Source organism: Vipera ursinii (genome assembly GCF_947247035.1).
Source record: "Vipera ursinii genome assembly, chromosome: 9".
Taxonomy (NCBI): Eukaryota; Metazoa; Chordata; class Lepidosauria; order Squamata; family Viperidae; genus Vipera; species Vipera ursinii.
Window position 1 is genome coordinate 19,965,808 of NC_139523.1, and position 19,960 is coordinate 19,985,767.

The 19,960-nt window shown below is 44.3% G+C and overlaps 5 protein-coding genes across 6 annotated transcripts in view; all 5 read left to right on the plus strand.

Moving 5' to 3' along the window:
- Positions 1–19,960, plus strand: part of LOC310644329 (interferon-inducible GTPase 5-like) — a 133,104-nt gene that overhangs the window by 15,331 nt on the left and 97,813 nt on the right. The window lies entirely within an intron of this gene.
- LOC310644325 (interferon-inducible GTPase 5-like) overlaps positions 1–19,960 on the plus strand; it is a 65,956-nt gene that overhangs the window by 9,631 nt on the left and 36,365 nt on the right. The window contains exon 2 of the mRNA XM_083369198.1: positions 637–875. The gene's annotated coding sequence lies outside the window, so the exon portion shown is untranslated. The remainder of the gene's footprint in view (positions 1–636; positions 876–19,960) is intronic.
- LOC310644323 (interferon-inducible GTPase 5-like) overlaps positions 8,382–19,960 on the plus strand; it is a 41,920-nt gene continuing 30,341 nt past the window's right edge. The window contains exon 1 of one of the 2 annotated variants that reach the window (XM_083369193.1): positions 8,382–8,503. The gene's annotated coding sequence lies outside the window, so the exon portion shown is untranslated. The remainder of the gene's footprint in view (positions 8,504–19,960) is intronic. The other variant, XM_083369194.1, reaches the window with a different exon arrangement.
- LOC310644778 (uncharacterized protein) overlaps positions 10,541–19,960 on the plus strand; it is a 28,938-nt gene continuing 19,518 nt past the window's right edge. Inside the window, exon 1 of the mRNA XM_083370082.1 lies at positions 10,541–13,311. Within this exon, the coding sequence (XP_083226208.1) occupies positions 11,962–13,311 (1,350 nt within the window). The 5' untranslated portion in view covers positions 10,541–11,961. The remainder of the gene's footprint in view (positions 13,312–19,960) is intronic.
- Positions 16,294–19,811, plus strand: LOC310644331 (interferon-inducible GTPase 5-like). The gene is made up of 2 exons (XM_083369205.1): positions 16,294–16,345; positions 17,879–19,811. The coding sequence occupies exon 2, from the start codon at positions 17,906–17,908 to the stop codon at positions 19,070–19,072; it is 1,167 nt and encodes a 388-aa protein (XP_083225331.1). The 5' UTR covers positions 16,294–16,345; positions 17,879–17,905; the 3' UTR covers positions 19,073–19,811.

Consider the following 19,960-nt stretch of genomic DNA (forward strand, 5'->3'; position numbering starts at 1 on the left):
GCTGGAAGGGACCTTGGAGGTCTTCTAGTCCAGCCCCCTGCTCAAGCAGGAGGACCTATACCATCTCAGACAGGTAATTGTCCAGTCTCTTCTTGAAAATTTCCAGTCATGGAGCGCCCATGATTTCTGGTGGCAAGCTGTTCCATTGGTTGACTGTCCTCACCGTCAGGAAGTTTCTCCTCAATTCCAGGTTTTTCTCTCTTTGATCAGTTTCCAAACATTGTTTCTCATCCTTCCATCTTGCTTTGGTGAACAACCTGGCCCCCTCTGCCTTGTGGAGGCATAGAATTTCAATGGGATAGATGTTATTGTGTGATATCTAAGGAAGCTGACCATCTAACTGCTTCTGCTGTGGCTGAGGCCATCCCAGGTGCTTTGAAATTTCCCGAGGAGACGAACTATATGTGTCCCAGTGCACCGTAGTCACATTGCAGGCTCTCTGCGAAAATGATTTCATATTGATTTATTTTTATTGATTTACACATCAGTGTTGATGCTGAACCTGCCCATCTCTCAGAGATTTGATTTTTCAACTATTATGTGTTATGTTACTGATTAGCTGTTTATTTGGTTTTATTCTCTTCAAAGCATCTGAAACCTGAAGGCAACTCTGTCCATTATTTACTTTTTTTCCAGTTTAGTCTGCAGCCCTGCAGTTTCTCTTTCCTATAAGCAACTGATTTTCCCACTGGCCCATGCGGGAAACGGGCTCCGTGTGTGATTGGAAACGGGAGGAGCATTTTATTATTTCTAAGAAGACGTGCCCGCTGCAATTAGGAGTATATAAAGGGCAATCGGAGCTTTCAGTCTGAGGAAGCTGTGTCCCTCCCAGCCTGCGTGGGGGTCTTCGACAGCTGCTCCTTTTAGAAAAGCAAGTAAGCCTTTTGTATATATGCGCCTTTCTCGGTTTAGCTACTCTAGAGTCTGTCTTCCTTGCTCTCCAATTCTGTTCTCCTTACAGTTAGAGTTGATCTTTCTGCAAAGGAGTGTGCAATACCTTTTTTCTTTAGCACTGAACGATGTCTCTGCCGTTTGCCTAGGAAGCTGCAAATGGCTGAAAACCCTTCAGGGTTTTTTTTTTGAGGGGGGGGCGAAAAAAAAAGGAGGGGGAGGGAAGTGAAGTACTTTCAAGTTTGCAAAACTGAGGTCAGCTTAGGACAGGGGTCGGCAACCCGAAAAAGGAAAAGAGCCACTGGGAACCGGTTCCATCACACATAAAAAAAGTGGGAGCCGCGTGCGTGCGTCCATGCACGCGCATGCACAAAAAATGTTTCTTGCGCATGCGCGGATGCGCGTGGTTGCCTTTTTTTTTAAATGTGTGATGGAACCGGTTCCCGGTTGCGCGATGGCGACGGCCCGTCTGCAAAGCTGCCGCTTTCGGCAGCCTGCAAATGTGCCGCGGCAGTTTTTGCAAGAAGCGGTGCCGCTACCCATTCCAAGAGGTGCGCGCGCACCTCTCTGAACGACCGTAGGTGCGCGCGCACCTCCCCAAACGTCGGCAGGTCTCCGTACCTCCGCGCGAATGGGCACCGGCCCCGCTTCTTGGGAAAGCTGCCGCGGCTCGTCTGCAAAGCGGTAGCTTTTGCAAGAAGTGGGGGCGCTGCCCGTTCGCGCGGAGGTACGGAGACCTGCCGACGTTTGGGGAGGTTTGGGGAGGTGCGCGTGCACCTCCCCAAACCTCCCCAAACGTCGGCAGGTCTCCGGATGGAGAAAGACCAGATAGGAAATGCGACCGGATGAGGTCATTCCACTTTATGATTCAATGACACTAACAGAACCTTGCAAATCTGGAAGAGGGGAAGAGACGTTAGAAAGAAACTTAGGCTGATTCCTCCTTAACTGGCTTTTTGATGCGAGAGGGCGGGATCGAAATGGTCACTAGGCTTCCACCGGTAGCTAGAGCTTTGTAGGCATGAGAGATAAACGAAGCCGAATGAATTTCTTCGCTTTCATTTTCTTTCAAATGGCACCCTCCCTCCCCAGTTATTATTTTTTTTTTTAAAAAAATGATTATCTGCCATTAAATAATGTTTGTCCTATAGAGGCCACATCAGTAAGACAACCCTTGACTCTTTTGTCTGCGAAAAAAATGGGACACATTAAAAAATGAAATTCTGATGCCTGCTCTCAAAAGTGTGTGTGTGTGTGTGTGTATGTATATAAAGAAAATATATGCTCATCTCCGTTTCAAAGCCGAAGAGCCAGCGCTTGTCCGAGGACGTCTCCGTGGTCATGTGGCCGGCATGACTGTATGCCAAAGGCGCACGGAACGCTGTTACCTTCCCACTGGAGTGGTCCCTATTTTTCTACTTGCATTTTTACGTGCTTTCGAACTGCTAGGTTGGCAGAAGCTGGGACGAATGACAGGCGCTCACTCTGTTACGCGGCACTTGGGATTCGACCCGCCAAACTGCCGACCTTCTGATCGACAAGCTCAGCGTCCTAGCCCACTGAGCCATATATATATATTCTCTATTTATATATACACACACTTATATATAAATATGTATATTAATCACGATCCATATTGTATACATAGCAGAAGTAAGAGTCTTGAGAGTTAAGAAAGTTGATACTATGTGCTACAAAGCTATTACAGAATCTGGTTCTTCACGAAGTTTCCTCCCAGAAAGTAACAACAACAACAAAAAAAAACAGGTCATGGAGAAGACGTGTATTGTCCCTTATCATAATGCACACCTTGGTCAAGCATCTCTCATATGCTATGTAAATAGATTTCCTCCATGACAATCTATCCCTCACCTGTTCTTTCAAGACTCTTAATGATGCATTCATGACCACTGTATATGAGTCCATCCCCTTTGCTGCTGATCATCCTTTTCTTCCCTTCATTCCCCCCCCCCCACCAGAGCCTTCTGCAGAGAGCTGAGTCTTCACATCATGTGTCCAAAGTGAGTTAATTTGAGCCTGGACGTTTGAGCCTCGGTGTGAACTCTGGGTTGATTCGTTTGATGATCCATTGGTTTGTTTTCTTGGCTGTCCACGGTATTCTCTGGGGTCTTCTCCAATGCCAAAGTTCAAAGTGCCTGACATAGCTGAGAAACATCCCAGTGTCCCTTTTCCTTTCCAGATATTCTGCACAGAAAAAAGCGCAGCTATGGGTAGTAGCAATCCTATAATCAGAGAATACAAAGTCTTAAAGAGTAACTCCCCAAAGAGTTTAAATAAAATACAATATAGCCCCCTTAGGATTGCAGTTACTGGACTTGCAAGGGCTGGTAAATCCTCCTTTGTTAATGCCTTCCGGGGTGTAAGCGACGAGGATGAGGAGGCAGCCAAGGTTGGGCCAGAAGAAAAAAAACTTAGAGCCAAAAGCGTATCGTCACCCTTCTATTGCCAAAATTACAATATGGGACCTTCCAGAGATTGGAACGTGCAACTTTAATGCAAAGGAATATCTGAAAGAAGTCCAGTTTGACAAATACGATGTCTTCGTTATTGTCGCCTCCCACTGCTTCCTTGACAATGAAGCTTTGCTGGCAAAGGAGATAAAAAGAAAGGGGAAAATGTGCGTACCAAAATAGACGTCTCTATCGAAAGAGCAAGGAAGGAAAGGAATTTCAACGAGAAGAGAACCTTGGCGCAGATCAAGAAATATTGCGAAGATGGTTTGAGAGGGGCTGTGGAACGTTACGCAAGTGTATTTCTGATATCTAACCATCATATGCACTTGTATGATTTCCCTACCTTGAAGCAGAAAATAACCACCCAACATCCAGAGCAGAAGAAGCTTGTTTTAAAACTGGTTCAGCAGATCTACAAAGAAGAAAATTTGAAGCAGAAATACGGGAAAATGAAAGCACGTATAAGGAAGGATGCGCTTGTATCTGGCACTATTGGAGCCGTGCCTATTCCTGGTCCCTCTCTTCTTTCTGATACTGCAATTTTGCTGAATGCCCTGAAACGTATCCGCAATGAATTTGGTCTAAACCAAAGGACCCTCCGTTTTCTGGCCCTTGAGACGGGAAAAGAATATGAAGAGCTGAGGTCAGCGGTCAAGAAAACCCCCTTAGTAATCAATAAGAATTTGGTCCTTTCTTATCTGGCTAGGTCCTCTGTTTGGGTGGCTGTGTCGGCTGTGTTGTGATTCAGGGTCAGCCTGTGGGTTCGGCAGTTGGGTCGGACGACTCAGAGGAGGAGGGGGGTGTTGAAGACCTTGCTGAGGGGGTTGAAGATCTTGCTGATGATAGCCCTCAGGCAGGCCCCTCCCACTTGGTCACCATGGAGACCCAGCTGTGTGAGCCTGACAGTGTGGATGAAGATGACCCACAGCTGGCCCTGTTCAAGGACGCCCGACGCAGGAGGCAGTCAAGTAGGAGTAAACAGAGGAAGGCAATGGGGCTTCTCGGAAGGAGGGAGAGAGAAGCCACGCCCTGAACTCTTTATAAAGGAATTGGGGCTGCCCTTGAGATCCACTCGGAAGCTTCAACTGGTGCAAAGTGCGGCGGCACGGACACTCTTGGGAGCCTCCCGATACTCCCATATCACACCTCTCCTCCGTGCGCTGCACTGGCTTCCGGTTGCCTTCCGTGTGAAGTTCAAGGTGCTAACAATGACATTCAAAGCCCTACATGGCATGGGTCCGGACTACCTACGGGAGCACCTTCTGCCGATGTCAGCACCCCACCGTCCTGTGCGCTCCCACAGAGAGGGCCTCCTCAGGGTGCCACCGCTCAAGGAATGTCGGCTGGTGGCCCCCAGGGGGAGGGCATTCTCAGTGGGTGCGCCAGCCCTCTGGAACACCTTACCTACCGAAATCCGGATGGCCCCTGACCTCCGTACCTTCCGTCGCGACTTAAAAACTTTTTTGTTCCAGCAGGCTGGCCTGGCATGATAGCGTTAATTGGGGTCCCAGTTTGTGTGCATTAGTGTTTCTTATTATTTTATTGTTCGGTCTGTATACCTTCCCTTCCTCTGTACACCGCCCCGAGTCCCTCGGGAGAAGGGCGGTTTATAAAAACTAATAAATAAATAAATAAATAAATAAATAAATAAATAAATAAATAAATTGTGTGGGGAGGGCTGATTTGCTGAAAGCAACCGCTCAGATAGTGTTTCAAAGCTCCTGTATCTTGGTTCGTGTCTTGTTTGTTTTTGTAATAAATTTGGCAGACGTTATTCCAGCCTCTTGCCGTTTGTAAAGGGGTTGCCTTTTCTGCAAGGCCGGTAGCAGGCTGGTACAGAACAGGCTGTGGAACTGGCTTTTGATGTTATACCTGTTGTCGGGTCTGTGTATGGTGGAGTGAGTTCATTTTTTGTCACACATTACTTTCTGAACAAGTTTCTTGATGACGCTATGAAAGACGCCCAAAATGTTCAAGCAAAACTTGCGGAATCAGATATCCAGGACTCCCCAGGCCCGTCTTCAAGGAGACAGTCTAGCTCCTCATCCAAACAGGAGGAAAAATAATAAAAATAATGATGTGCTTCAACGCCTTATTGGAACTACCTACCTGCTTCTTCTTTGAATAATTCTCCGATTGAAGAATGTGCTCGATTATGCTAAGAGCACTTAAGTATCTCTGTCTGTGGATGTTCCCATGGGAAGTCAGAAATTAAATATTTATATTTTGGGGAAAATTGTTTTCCTTATCTGTTTTTCTCTCTCTTGCTTTTTTGTTGATGTTCTTTTGTGTAACAATGATCAACAATAAAATAGTGGAGCTTTTGCTGAAAAATTCGTAATCTTTTTTTAAAAAAATAATATCAAAAACAGTGCAATGTATGGTCTTAATTTTATTAATCTTATACCAGTACAAATTACTCTCTTAATCTTATTAATGTTATATTGAGCATTAACGGTAGACGTTCAATAACGATTTGTTCACCCACGTTTTTTTGTTTTTAGAAAAAATACCTGTTTTTTAAAATCAAAAAGAACTTTAAGGAAAGGATCCAGTGCTGGAATCGGCCAACCAAATTGAAGGGGGAACCACTAGAGAAGCTGCTAGAAGCTCCTGGACTACTGTAATATTTTCCAACTCACAAACTGAGGAACAAATAGTTGGTGAGGCTGTGAACAAAGCGATCTGGATGTCCCTTGGCTGAGGAGGTTCAAGGGCTCTCAAGGCAGATAAAACAAGCTCGAATCGAAGAAAATCTTCGGTAGCTTTGGAGCGTTTGATGCTCTCTGAGCTTGGTGTGTTGCTTGCAGACGTCTCATTACCACACAAGGCAACATAATCAGTGCTGCAAGCTAAGAGCCAAGGTCAGAGAACACTAAGGACTCCACAGAATAAGCTCAGTTCTGCCATTTGTGCTGGTAAAACCTGACCCAGAGATGATGATGATTGATAATAATTAATAATAATTAATAATTAATAATTAATAATTAATAATAATAATAATAATAATAATAATAATAATAATAATAATAATAATAAGAAGAAGAAGAAGAAGAAGAAGAAGAAGAAGTAGTTGGAAGGGACCTTGGAGGTCATCTAGTCCAACCCCTTGCTCAGGCAGGAAATCCTATACCATCTCAGATAAATGGCTGTGCAGTCTCTTAAAAACCTCCAGTGTTGGAGCATTCACCACTTCTGGAGGCAGGTTGTTCCACTGGTTAATTGTTCTCACTGCCAGGAAGTTTGTCCTTAGTTCCAGGTTGCTTCTCTCCTTGATTAGTTTCCATCCATTGCTTCTTGTCCTGCCCTCAGGTGCTTTGGAGGATAGCTTGACTCCCAATTCTTTGGGGCAGCCCCTGAGATATTGGAAGACTGCTATCATGTCACCCGTTGTCCTTCTCTTCATTAGACTAAAAAGGTAAAGGTAAAGGTTCCCCCGCACATGCGTGCTAGTCGTTTCTGACTCTAGGGGCCGGTGCTCATCTCCGTTTCGAAGCCGAAGAGCCAGCGCTTGTCCGAGGACGTCTCCGTGGTCCTGTGGCCGGCATGACTAGACGCCAAAGGCGCACGGAACACTAGACATACCCAATTCCAGCAAACGTTCCTTATATGTTTTAGCCTCCAGTCCTTAGACGTATATATTTAGACGTATATATTGCTCCATAGTGCTTTACAGCCTCTGAGTCGTTTACAGAGTCAGCACATTGCCCCCAACAATTTGGGTCCTCATTTTACGACCTCGGAAGGATGAAAGGCTGAATCAACCTTGAGCCAGTCAGGATCAAACTTGTGGCAGAGTTACCTTGTAATACTACATTCTAACCACTGCATCACCATGGCTCTTACAAAGGCAATGGGGGGCACAGCTAGACCGTATTCTGGGCACCCAGCCCCTTCATCAACCTCCTGGAGACTTTCCATTACGGATCTACTGTTATGAATGCTAAGGGACCTTTCTGAAGACGAAGCAACAACTTGGGGGAGGAGGCAAAAATGTGCAGGGTGAAATGGTATAGGTTCTCCTGCTTGAGCAGGGGGTTGGACTAGAAGACCTCCAAGGTCCCTTCCAACTCTGTTCTGATTGATTGAGTCTCTCTGGTACTCCTTGTCTTGGGGGTTAAAATATCAAAGTGGATGAATCAATCTGGATTAATCAACAGCGCTGAGTGTGAAAGGGCGTCACCTCTTTCCATCCCAGAGTGAACTGTGTGTCAAGATGGACACGGTAGAGACTGGGGTTGGCATAAACCATATTTAATTTATTCCCCCCCCCATCTTTCTTATATCCTGCCTTTGAGTTCCTTGGCTGCCCCTCCCCTTTTCTACACCCGGCATGATAGTGATTGCCCCTAAAAAGAAATGATGAGGGGTTTTTTTTTCATCTGCAAGCCTACTAATTTCAAAATTTCAAAATGCTTTCTTTGAACTTGTTGGATGAAATTCCTCTGCCTGTAATTGAGATACTACAATAAAGGAACTTTTTTCTAGTGCCCTGTTACCCTCTCTTTCCCAGATAGCTCCGGATTATGGAAATGGATTCTGGATGCAAGACTGTGACAGGCAGGAGTGCATGTAAAGGGAAATGGGAGGAATGTTTGGTTATTTGCAAGAAGTGCCACACTTGCCACTAAAGGCTATATAAGTGGGATTCAGCCCTTCTCTCCTAGGAGTCTGGAGACTTTGGGCAGAGATCAACCCCAGCCTTCATCCCTCTGACAGCGAAAAACAAGTAGGTGTTTATGTAGATCATTCTGCCTGGCTGGGGAATTCTTCATGTTGATGTCCACACACCTGGAATATTGCCAAGTTTGACTAAAACACTGTTTGTTTTACAGTGTCCGTCACTGTACTTGCAAAGAACGAAACTGGTGCCAATCCAAAGCTACTTTCTTTTTCCTGTAAATCAGCTGTTTTAAATGCTGGGCTCCATAGGAAACTCAGATTCTGAGAGGCAGGATTCCAGTCATGCAAAGTGGGAGGAACCTTTTTTTATTATTTCAAGAAACAAAGGAACATAGGGGGTTTATAAGAGAGACGCAGTCCTTCCGATCTGAGGACTCTGGCTGTTTTTGAAAGCGACCGAACCCAGCCTGCCTAGAGACCTTTGAGAATTTTTCCTTTTATAAAAGCAAGTAAGTGTATACACTTCCCCCCCCCATCTATGGGTTTAGTTATTGTGGATTCTGTACTCCCTGCTTTCAAATTCTCTGATCTCTTTTCTGCTGATCTTCCTATAAAGCAGCCTTCAACATAATTTCTTTTCTACTAAAGACTCTGTGCATTAGGAATCTGTGAATGGCTGAAAACCTTTCAGCGTTAAGGAAATCCATGCACCCTTCATCCCTCGTTTCTGGACCCCAAGTTTTTGTGGGTGGCTCTGGGGAATCGGCATTGGGTGATGCCTTCTTCAGGTCTACACTGGATTGTTGGTCTGGAAGTTTGATCTGCGTAATAACTGGGTTTGCTTCGGTCTGTCCTCCACTGCTGCGACATGAACCATGCCTTGCAAGTCTGGAAGTACTTCAGAGAGGAAGAGAACATTAGAAATAAACTTATACAGTACGGATTCCTCCTGAACTGTCTTGGGTTCAAGAGGGAGGGAGGGATTGAAATGAGCCTTGGTAGAGCCTTGGTGCAGCAGTGGGCTAATGCCTCCTTAAGTAACACCAGCTGCCTGCAATTAGTGCAGCTTCGCATCCCACCAGGCTCCAGGTTGACTCAGCCTTCCATCCTTCCGAGGTAGGTAAAATGAGGACCCAGATTGTTGGGGGCAATAAGCTGACTTTGTAATAATGCCGCTTGGCAGGGGCCGAAAGCTCTAATAAGCAGGCATATACATAGAATGAAGGCTACTGCTAAGCACATTTGATTTGTACTTAGATTGTAAGCCGCCCTGAGTCTTCGGAGAAGGGCGGGATATAAATGGGATTTTTTTTAAAAATGACCCATCAGGCTTCCAAGATTTGGTAACTAGAGGTTTGTAAACAGAGAGATATGAAAGTCTTCACCTTCATTTTCTTTCACATGGCTGAAAGGTGTTCACGCTTCAGGCAAATGGCTGAAAACCCTTCAGCCTTTAGGAAAGGCAGGTAGCCCTCGCCCCTCATTTCTGGACCCGAAGCTTTTTTGTAGCTGGGGAATCAGCCAGCTGGAGAAGCAGCAGACTTTTCTCCCCTGCATTTAATGCTGGGTTTACATTTGGTCTTTTTGGTGTAGTTAATAACTAGCTTGCATGACATTTGTGCCACTGATTTTATGGATAAGCAAGGAAGAGAAGAGAATATGTATCAAAAGAAAGAACAAATGGCCAGAGATTTAGAGTGGTCTCAAGAAGAGGGCTTGGCTTTGTCTGACTGTGGAGGAGAACATCTGGAGAGCTTCTTGCTCCCCTGGCTGGCTTGCTTTCACTCCATCTCACCTCTTTGGATATTGATCCAGGCAGAATTGTCGTTGCAATTATGAAAGGCATCAGTTCATTTTGGGGGCCCAATTTTTTTTTTTTTTGAGGTTGGCTTTCGGGAATCAGCCAGAGAAGCATCAGACTTTTCTCCCCTGTGTGTTTGTGTGTGTGTGTATACACACACACACACACACACACACACACATATATGTTAAATGTTTTGTTAAGCTTTCAGAATACACTTGCTTAGTCCCAGACACGAGACAAATCTTATTTCCTGTTTCAGCCTGGCCCAAGGCCATCTACAGGCAGTAGCCACAGCAGTGGCAGCTCATATTTGTGTAAAAAATTTTTTTGCTTTGTTAGCAAGCCAAAAAAAAATTTACACACAGACACAGACACACACAGACACACAGACACACACACAGACAGACACAGACACAGACACAGACACACAGACACAGACACACAGACACACACACACACACACACACACACACACACATATATGTATACATATTAAAGGTAAAGGTAAAGGTTCCCCCACACATGCGTGCTAGTTGCTTCCAACTCTAGGGGCCGGTGCTCATCTCCGTTTTGAAGCTGAAGAGCCAGCGCTTGTCCAAGGACGTCTCCGTGGTCATGTGGCCGGCATGACTAGATGCCAAAGGTGCACGGAATGCTGTTACTTTCCCACCGTAGTGATCCTTATTTTTCTACTTGCATTTTTACATGCTTTCGAACTGCTAGGTTGGCAGAAGCTGGGACGAGTAACAGGCGCTCAATCTGCTACGCGGCACTCGGGATTCGACCCGCCAAACTGCCGACCTTCTGATCGACTGGAAAGATTCTTCCTCCCCTGACTGGTTTTTCATCCCCCGCTTCTTTGGACATTCATCCAGGCATATTGGTGTAACTATCAAAGGCACCAATAGTAATAGTATACAATTACAACTTGACCTTGACACACAGTAGAAAGAACAGACAGATGAAAAGCAACTTAGCCAGCAGTAATAATGTAAATGGAGCAAGAGGCACAGAAGAACCCTGCCTAGTTTTTTGTTAAAAAACAAACAAAACAGGGACTGAAAAGTGAAGTACTTCTACGTTTGCAAGACTGATTTCAGCTTTAGCAATAGCATTTAGGCTTACATTTGGCTCACAGTGCTTTATAGCAGCCTCTTGGAGCTTTACACAGTAGAAGCATTGTTTGCATATTGACGCCAACAATTTGGGCCCCTATTTTACCAACCTTGGAAGGATGGAAAGCTGAGTCAACCTTGAGCCTGTCAGGATCGAACTGCTGGCGGTGGGAATGCAGAGTTAGCCTGCTATCCTGCATTCTAATCACTGGTCTACCGGGGCTTTGGAAGAATTTAAGACCTTTAGGATTTAGACCAGATAGGAAACATGATCAGATGGCTTATGCTATTTTATTGTAAGGTTACATTACCAGAATTTTGCAAGTCTGAAAGTAATTCATATCCCTTCACAGAGAAGGGAACGTTAGAAAGAAGCTTAAACAGAGTCCTCCTTAACCGTCTTGGGATCAAGAGGGAGGGAGGGATTTAAATCACCATCAGGCTTCCGAGATTTAGTAACTAGAGGTTTGTAGACACGAAGGGCAAGCAGAGAGATATGAAATGGAGGTTTTTAAGAAGAGACTGGACAGCCATTTGCCTGAAATGATATAGGCCAGGTTTCCTGCCTGAGCAGGGGGTTGGACTAGATGACCTCCAAGGTCCCTTCCAACTTTATATTATTATTATTATTATTATTATTATTATTATTATTATTATTATTATTATTATTATTATTATTATTATTTTACTCTCTTTCATTTTCTTTCCCAAGCCATCCACCTTCTCCAGTTATGTTTATTTTTTTAAACTGATTTTATGCCATCAAATAATTTTCATCCCCTACTGACTACATAAATACATATTCTCCAAGACCTCCTGTCCTGAATATATTCTTTCAAGAGTCCTAATGGTGCATTCAGTTCCGCTGTAATTGGAATTCACCCCTTTGCTGCTCTTTGTCCCCTTCTGTTCTTCCCTTCCACTTTTCCCCCCGTCAGACAGCTGGGTCTTCACATCACGTGTCCAGAAGTAGGATAGAACCTGGACATTTGCACCTCGGTCAAAACTCTGCGTTGATTCGTTTGATGACCCATTGGTGCTTTCTTGGCTGCCCATGATATTCTTGGTGACCTACTCCAGGTTCAACCCAAATTCGCACTGCCAAGACCTAGCTGGTTTCCCAATGTTTCTTTTCCTTTTCCAGATAATCTGCACCAAACAGAGAGCAACAATGGGCAATCTAGCTGCAAAGGATTATCTAAGGAAAGAATTTGAAGACTTAAGGAGCGATTTGAATCAGGGCAGTGTTCCCACAGTGGCAGCTGAATACCAAAAGCGTTTAAATGAAATGCAAGATCTGCCCCTTGATATTGCAATTACTGGAGATGCGGGTGTTGGTAAATCCTCCTTTATCAATGCCTTCCGAAAAGTCATGGATGATGATGATGACGCAGCCGAGGTTGGATCAGTAGAAGGAACCAAAGTGCCAAAGGCATATCCTTATCCTTCTTTTTCCAATATTAAATTATGGGACCTTCCAGGGATCGGAACACCTAAATTTCGGGCAGCGGAATATATGAAGAAGGTCCAGTTTGAAAGATACGATGTCTTTATTATCATTATTTCCCATCGCTTCACTGAAAACGATGCTTTGCTGGCAAAGGAAATACAAAGAATGAAAAAGAGGTTTTATTACGTGCGTGCCCAGATCGATCAGAGTATTAACAATGAAAGTACGAAAAGGGATTTTGATGAGATGAAAACCCTGTTGGCCATCAGGAACTACTGTGAAGATACTTTGAAAGAGGAAACTGGGCTTTCTAAAAGAGTATTTCTGATATCCAACCGTCATACACACATGTATGATTTCCCTGGCCTGCAAGAGACAATAGCCACTGAACTTCCTGGGCACAAGAAAGAAATTTTAACACTGGCTGTGCATGTTTTCTCTGAGGATGAATTGATGAAGAAAAAAGAGCTAATGAAAGCCTATATAAAGAAGGCAGCGTGGGTATCTTGTGTTTTTGGAGCGGTGCCTGTCCCAGGACTCTCTATGGTTTGTGATGTTGGGATTTTGATAGATGCCCTGAGATGTTTCTGCCGGGTGTTTGGCTTAGATGACCGGTCCCTCCGTTTTCTGGCACTTCAGACGGGAAAAAGATTTGAAGAGTTGAGGTCGGCTATCAAGAAAACCCCGTTAGCCAATACAATAAACGAAGAGTTGGTATTTTCTCTCTTGATGAAGTCGTCTCTTTGGGTAGCTGTGTCGATTGTAGAACTGGCTCTTGATTTTATACCTGTTCTTGGTTCTCTGTTTGGTGGAGCGAGTTCATACGTTGTCACCTATCGTTTTCTGAACAGCTTTCTTGATGATGCTGTGGAAGACGCCCAAAATGTTCGGGCAAAGCTTCTTAAGCAACCAGAGTCCCGGGGAAAGTTTGAAAAAAACTCTCAAAAGCCCCTTTGAAGGAAACAGTCAAGCATTTCATCCAAATGAAACAGGTGGAAGAAAATAAATAATAATGTTTCAGTGCCTTATTATTTTCTTGTTTTCAAGAATTCTCTGACTGAAATATGTGCTTGATCGCCCTGCCGCAGATATCTCCATGGGAACTCAGAAATTAAGTATTTATCTATATTGTTTGGGGGTGATTGCTTTTCTTTTCTTGTTTTTTTCTCTTTTCCTTTCTTTTCTGTTCTATTTGTAACAATTCTAAGTAACAAAAGCAATAGAGAAGTCGATATGAAGATGCATGTTTTGTAATGATTTTTGAAAAATACGAAAAACCCCCACAATATACTCCGCTTCAGATATCTCATTAATGTATTAATAAAAAGAATTTTAAATAAAACTTTGAACGCAGGTTTTGGTTAATGAAATTGAAGGGGGAACGTCAGAGAATCTGCTAGAAGCCACCGGGCTAAATTGCAATTTATCCACCATAACGTGTGTCAACTCATTTACAAACTGAAGAACAAATACTTTGTGGAGTTGAGACAAAGAGGTTTGAATGTCCCTTGGCTGAGAACAGGAGAAGCAAAAACTCTCTCAAGGTAGGGAGGAAATAAGGTTGAATCAGAAAGATTCTTCTGAAGTCACTGACCAGACAGCCACTTCTCAGGGACGCTGTAATGGGAGACACAGGTTGGACGGGGGAAGGAAGGGCGGGAAATATTATTAAAGCAGATGAGAAAGGAGGTTAAATTGTCCTGGGTGCGAGAGAGAGGGAAGGAAGGTTCCATGAGGCTTCCAAGTTCCAGTAACTAGACCAGTGATGGCGAACCTTTTAGAGACCAAGTGCCCAAACTGCAACCCAGACCCCACTTATGTATCATCGGGTGCCAGGTGGGCATGGCCCATTGGGTGGGCGTGACTGCGGTGGTAACGGCAGACTGAATGGGACTAAAAAGTTCAATCAATCAATTCCAACTTTGCGAGATCTTTTTTTTTCCCCGCGAAATGAAATTGATTCATTGATTGAACCTTTTTTTGGTTTTTTTGCACACGGCGACGGAGGCCTAAAGCGAAAAGGTTTTATAAAACCCAGCTGAAGGCCTAGGACTGGGGCGATGGTTCACGTTCCTACAGAGAGGGCTCTGCGTGCCACCTGTGGCACGCATGTCATAGGTTCGCCACCACGGAACTACACCAAGAAGATCCAAAGATGCACTTTTTCCCCCCCACAAGGCAACTGGACTTTCTTGTTTTTCTTTGAAGAAGCTTCTTGGATGAGAAGTGAAATGTCTTCAAAGAAAAATAAAGTCCAGTTGCCTCATTACCTCTTCTGAAGGGGTTACATTTCTCAGGGATGCTTGTTCCGTCTCAAGTAGAGATGTGATTGTTGATCCCACTTGAAACAGCCAGAATAAACGCAAATGAAATGGGAATAAACAAATTACTTTATTCACAAGCATCCAAGGTCAATAACGGTTACAGCAAATGTCCATCCGGAATGCAAGGTTGTAACTTGGGCGCATCTCATTAGGTAAAGGAATGATGAACTTTCCATCCTGTGCAAAGTTACATGTTGAAAATGGAGCGTGATATCCCCAGCCACATGCCAGGGTTCATCCAGAGAGATAATACAAAGACAAAGGCAGGAAGTCCTGCAATAAACTATGAAAACTCCATCCACTTACCTTGAAAGCATGGTATTCACTAAACAGTTAGACTACAATTCCCATAAGGCATCTCTTGAGGAAATAATGTTTAACCCTGTAAATGCTACATGTTCTTACATGCAATGCTACTAATGGTGCTGTATTAACCCTGTAAATGCTGAATACACTAACACAGTTCTTACTTCCTAAACTAGATATAAAACGGAGCAGCTGAATATATACTGGTCCAGCACAATGATGTAAAGTGAGCCACAGGTTGGATGGGGGAGGGAAGGGATTTTTGAAGCAGGAGAGAATGATATCACTGTAACTGTCCTGGGTGCAAGAGGGAGGGAAAGTCCCACCAGGCTTCCAAGATTCGGTAACTAAACCAAGTAGAGTTCCCATCATTCTTGTGAAACTAAACATGGCCAGCCCAAAATTGGCCAGGTTCAATGAAAGGTGGGGCAGACAGGTGCTTTTTCTCAGCTGAATTATTTTTCAACAAAAGTTGAAAGGAATCCTCCAACCAAGCAGGAGGTACATCTGGGGACTCAGAAGTGAGGTGGCTCCAGGTTGGGCTACAAGGGGTCTCCCCGGCTCTTCTGAGATGTGTCCAGCCCAAAGCTGTCTCCTGGGTGTGAAAAGATTGTGCAGTTGGGTGGATTCAGGCAGGACTGGAAGAATCCCTCCAGGTGACCTAGAAAGTGGCCGATCAACAGACCCAGTTTTATGTGCCAAGGGTTTGTCAAGATGGGAGTTGCCATTTACGCTGGGAGGATTCCCACGGCCAGTACAGGAGGCAACCAGCCTGTAGTCTTTCATGTCCCACACTGGGTAGCGTGATCGACTTCTCAGGTTGCCAATTTCAATTTTATAGGACTGTTGACGTTCCAGGTGCCAGAGGGGAGGGGAGGGAGGGCTTGGGGGTGGGAAGCATTGTCCTCCCTCCTGGGTTGCCAACGTTCCTGTGCAAAGGCAGCCGGCGGCCAGTTGCATCAACCCAGTTACATCCCCATGCAGCCTGGCTAATGTGTTTCTGCTCCAGATGGGCTAGCTAGGCCCTTGGAAACCCATGGCAGAGGGAGGTAGCTGAGGGTGCCTCTGTTTGTGCTCTAGCAGTTCTTACCGGTAGACCACAAGTCGGATACATCTGTGCCACGACAGGCAGATGTCTCTCTGATTCGATTGGAGGTGCGGAGTGATAGCAAAAGTTGCTATTACTGAATAGCCAATCTCTATGAGAGTAATTCTGGCCTTGCTGTGGAGTTGATTTCCTGGTCTGATCTACTTAGGGAGGCTCCAGGATGTCTGAAGAACAAGAGGCAGCAAGGCTACATCAACCGCAGAAGACAAGAAGATTTTTATTCGGTTGAGTCCTGCCCCTGAGAGTTAAGGTTTGTTTGTTTCTCAACTTTTCAAACCACCCGTTCTTTCACAAAGGGACCCTAGATGGCGTACAGATAAAATATCAAACCGTAAAAACAGCATATAAAAGCTAAAATTTAAAAGGCAAAGATGGATTTAAATCAGTGTGCAGGTTAACTAACAGATGGTGCGAGGGCTTTCAGGACACTAGCCAGCTCCAGGGCTGTGTGATCCTCTGGGCACTCCAAACAAGGCCCCAGAGCCATGTTTTCACACCTTTCCAGAAGCCCAGGAGAGTGTGTGTGTGTGTGTGTGTGTGTGTGTGTGTGTAGGTGTCTGCCTCACCTTCAGTGGGGAAGTCTTCCAAATGGTGGGGGCCATGGCAGAGAAGGCTCTCTTCTTGTACCCCACCAGTCAGAATTCTTTAGCTGACTCTCTGTGGAGATACCCAGTGATCCAGGTCATGGTTGTCCCGAAGGCACTTTTCAAAAGGTAACCAGGTTTCCTTTGTTTTTCTTTGAAGACATTTTGCCTCCCTTCCAAGAAGGTTCCTCAGTTCTGACTGAATGGCGGAGAATGGAAGGAGTTATATTCTTTGCAGTCATCTGGTTGTTAACGCTCTGAGGATCGGTTAGCACAGAGAGAGCGATACAACATCACCTATCTCTACAACACAATGCTTTCACAGTTCCAAGAAGATTCCACACCCATCTACACTCTGGTTCAGCTGACTCTGAGAGTACAAATAACCCCCCAAGTGGCCTCAACGACTCTCAGATTGCTAACGAGACCTTCAGAGTGCTAACAACTAGATGATTGCAAAGAATAGAAATCCTTCCATTCCCACCATTCAGTTAGAACTGAAGAAGCTTCTTGCAGGAGAGGTGAAACATCTTCAAGAAACAATAAGAAAGTCCAGTTGCTTTTGAAAAGGACTTTTTTGGCGATCTTTAGCTGACTGGTCCACAACATACCTTATTAGGTGGGATGGGCTGATGGAATACAATGAAGATGGTTCTGTAGGTAACCTAGCCCCATTCTATGTAGGGTTTTAGAGGTCCATAATCAAGAACTTGAATAAGACTGGAAGCAATTTCACAAGGTTGCCACTGTGCCCTATCCAGACTGGCAATCTTGAAACAAAAACCTGTAGGAGATGACTAGGCTGAGTTTGAGGGAGCGGTCAAATGGGTCATCAGTCTTGAGTCCCTTCATGCCCACATGAGATCTACTTCCAGTCCACTTTGAATTCTACTGAATCTTATCTACCGCTAACTCGCTTTGACCACTAGTAATTCAGATCCTTGTAGAGAGCTTTAGCATGCAATAAACCTATATATTCATCTAAACTGCCTGGACTCCTGATTTCCTGAGCTTGACAAGGCCAGTGATATGGATATGGGACACCCATGTATTCTTCCATGATATATTTAGCTTTAACTCCATCACCTATAGACCAGAATGGCCTCAGAAGATGAGGTGGTCTTACTAGGCACTGTAGAGAACGTGCAGGGGGTCATCACAAAACTGAGAAGAATCACAATCTCTCTCTTCATTTCCAGATAACCTGCGCAGAACAAAAAGCAACTATGGGTAATATATTTCCAAAATGTGATGTAAGGAGAGAATTTGAAGATTTAAAGAGTGATTTGAATCAAGGCAATGTCCCTGAAGCAGCAGCTGAATACAGAGGATATTTGAATAAACCGCAAAACCTGCCACTCAGTATTGCAGTTGTTGGAAAGGCGGGTGCTGGTAAATCCTCCTTCATTAATGCCTTCTGGGGCATAAATGATGATGATGAGGAAGCAGCCAAGGTCTGGATTGTACAGGAAACCAAAGAGCCAAAGGCACATCCCCACCCTTCTCTTCCCAATATAACGATATGGGAGCTACCAGAGATCAGAATGTGCTATTCTAAGGCAGATGAATATCTCAAGAAGGTCCAGTTTGAAAGATATGATGTCTTCGTTTTGATTGTCACTGACCGCTTTACTGAAAACGATGCTTTCCTGGCAAAGGAAATACAAAGAATGAGAAAGAAGTTTTACTTTGTGCGTAGCAAACTCGATATCAGTATCGAAGGTGAAAGGAGGAAAAGGAATTTCAACCTGGAGCAAACCCTGGAGACCATCAGGAGTTATTGTGAAGATACCTTGAAGGAGGCAGCTGAGCTCTCCGCGAGAGTATTTCTGCTATCCAACCTGCATGCACACATGTACGAATTCCCTCTCCTGCGAGAGACAATGGCCGCCGAACTTCCTGATTACAAGAAACACCTTTTAACCCTGGCTGTGCAAGTTTTCTCAGAAAATAAATTGATGAAGAAAAAGATTAAGATGAATTCCTATATAAAGATGTCAGCGCTGATATCTTGCGTTTGTGGAGCAGTGCCTGTGGTGGGTCTCTCTATCGCTTGTTATATTGGAATCCTGATGGTTGGACTGAAATGTTTCAGGCGGGTGTTTGCCTTAGACCAGGGGTCCCTCCGTTTTCTGGCACTTCAGACGGGAAAAGGGTTTGAAGAGCTGAGATCGGGGATCAAGAAAAGGCCATTAGCCAATGCAGTCAATGCACAGCTCGTCTTTTCTCTCCTGATAAAGTCTGCTGCCTGGGTAATGCCATCATCTATGAAATATCTGGGGATGGCGTTTGGTGGAGTGAGTTCAATTTTTTTTACGTATTATTTTCTGAACAAATTTCTTGACAATTCCGTGGAAGATGCCCGAAGTGTTCGAGCAAAGCTTCTTAACTGACCAAAGTACTAACGAAAGATCCAAGGAGCCATCAAGCCCCCTTTGAAGGAGATAATTTCATCCAAACAAGAATAGGGGGAAGAAAGTAATAATATATTTCAACGCCTAGTTAGAATTCCTCTCTCCAGTTACTTGTTTTCTTGCTTCTTTTAGTGATTCTCCAACTGAAGTATGTGCCTGAATCTCCTAAGAGCAAACAAGAGCCTTGGTGGAGCAGTGGGCTAATGCCTCCTTAAGTAACACCAGCTGCCTGCAATTAGTGCAGGTTCGCATCCCACCAGGCTCAAGGTTGACTCAGCCTTCCATCCTTCCGAGGTAGGTAAAATGAGGACCCAGATTGTTGGGGGCAATTAAGCTGACTTTGTAATAATGCCACTGGGGTGGTGGTGTGTGAAAGCCCTAATAAGCAGGCATATACATAGAATGAAGGCTACTGCTAAGCTTGTAAGCTGCCCTGAGTCTTCGGAGAAGGGCGGGATATAAATGGAATTAAAATAAAAAAAATAAAAAAGTATCTTTGTCTACAAATGTTTTCATGGGAAGTCAGAAACTAAATTTTTATTTCTGTTGTTTGGGGCGATTGTTTTCTTTTCCTGTTTTTCCCCCCTTTTCCTTTTTTTTCTTTCTATTTTAACAATGATAAATAAAACGGATATTTTGCTATTAAGCTCAAAAAATCACAGTTGTTTTAAGCATATCATTAAAAAAACTCAATGTATTCTGTTTGGGATATTGCATTCCTTATTATTACAATGAAGAACTCCCAGAATTCCTCAGCCAGCATGCTGGTTGTTGAAGTCCACACACACTGTCTGGGGAATTCTGGGAATTGAAGTCCACATCTTCAAGTTTCCAAGGTTGAAAAACACTGTTGTAGTCAGGCACACC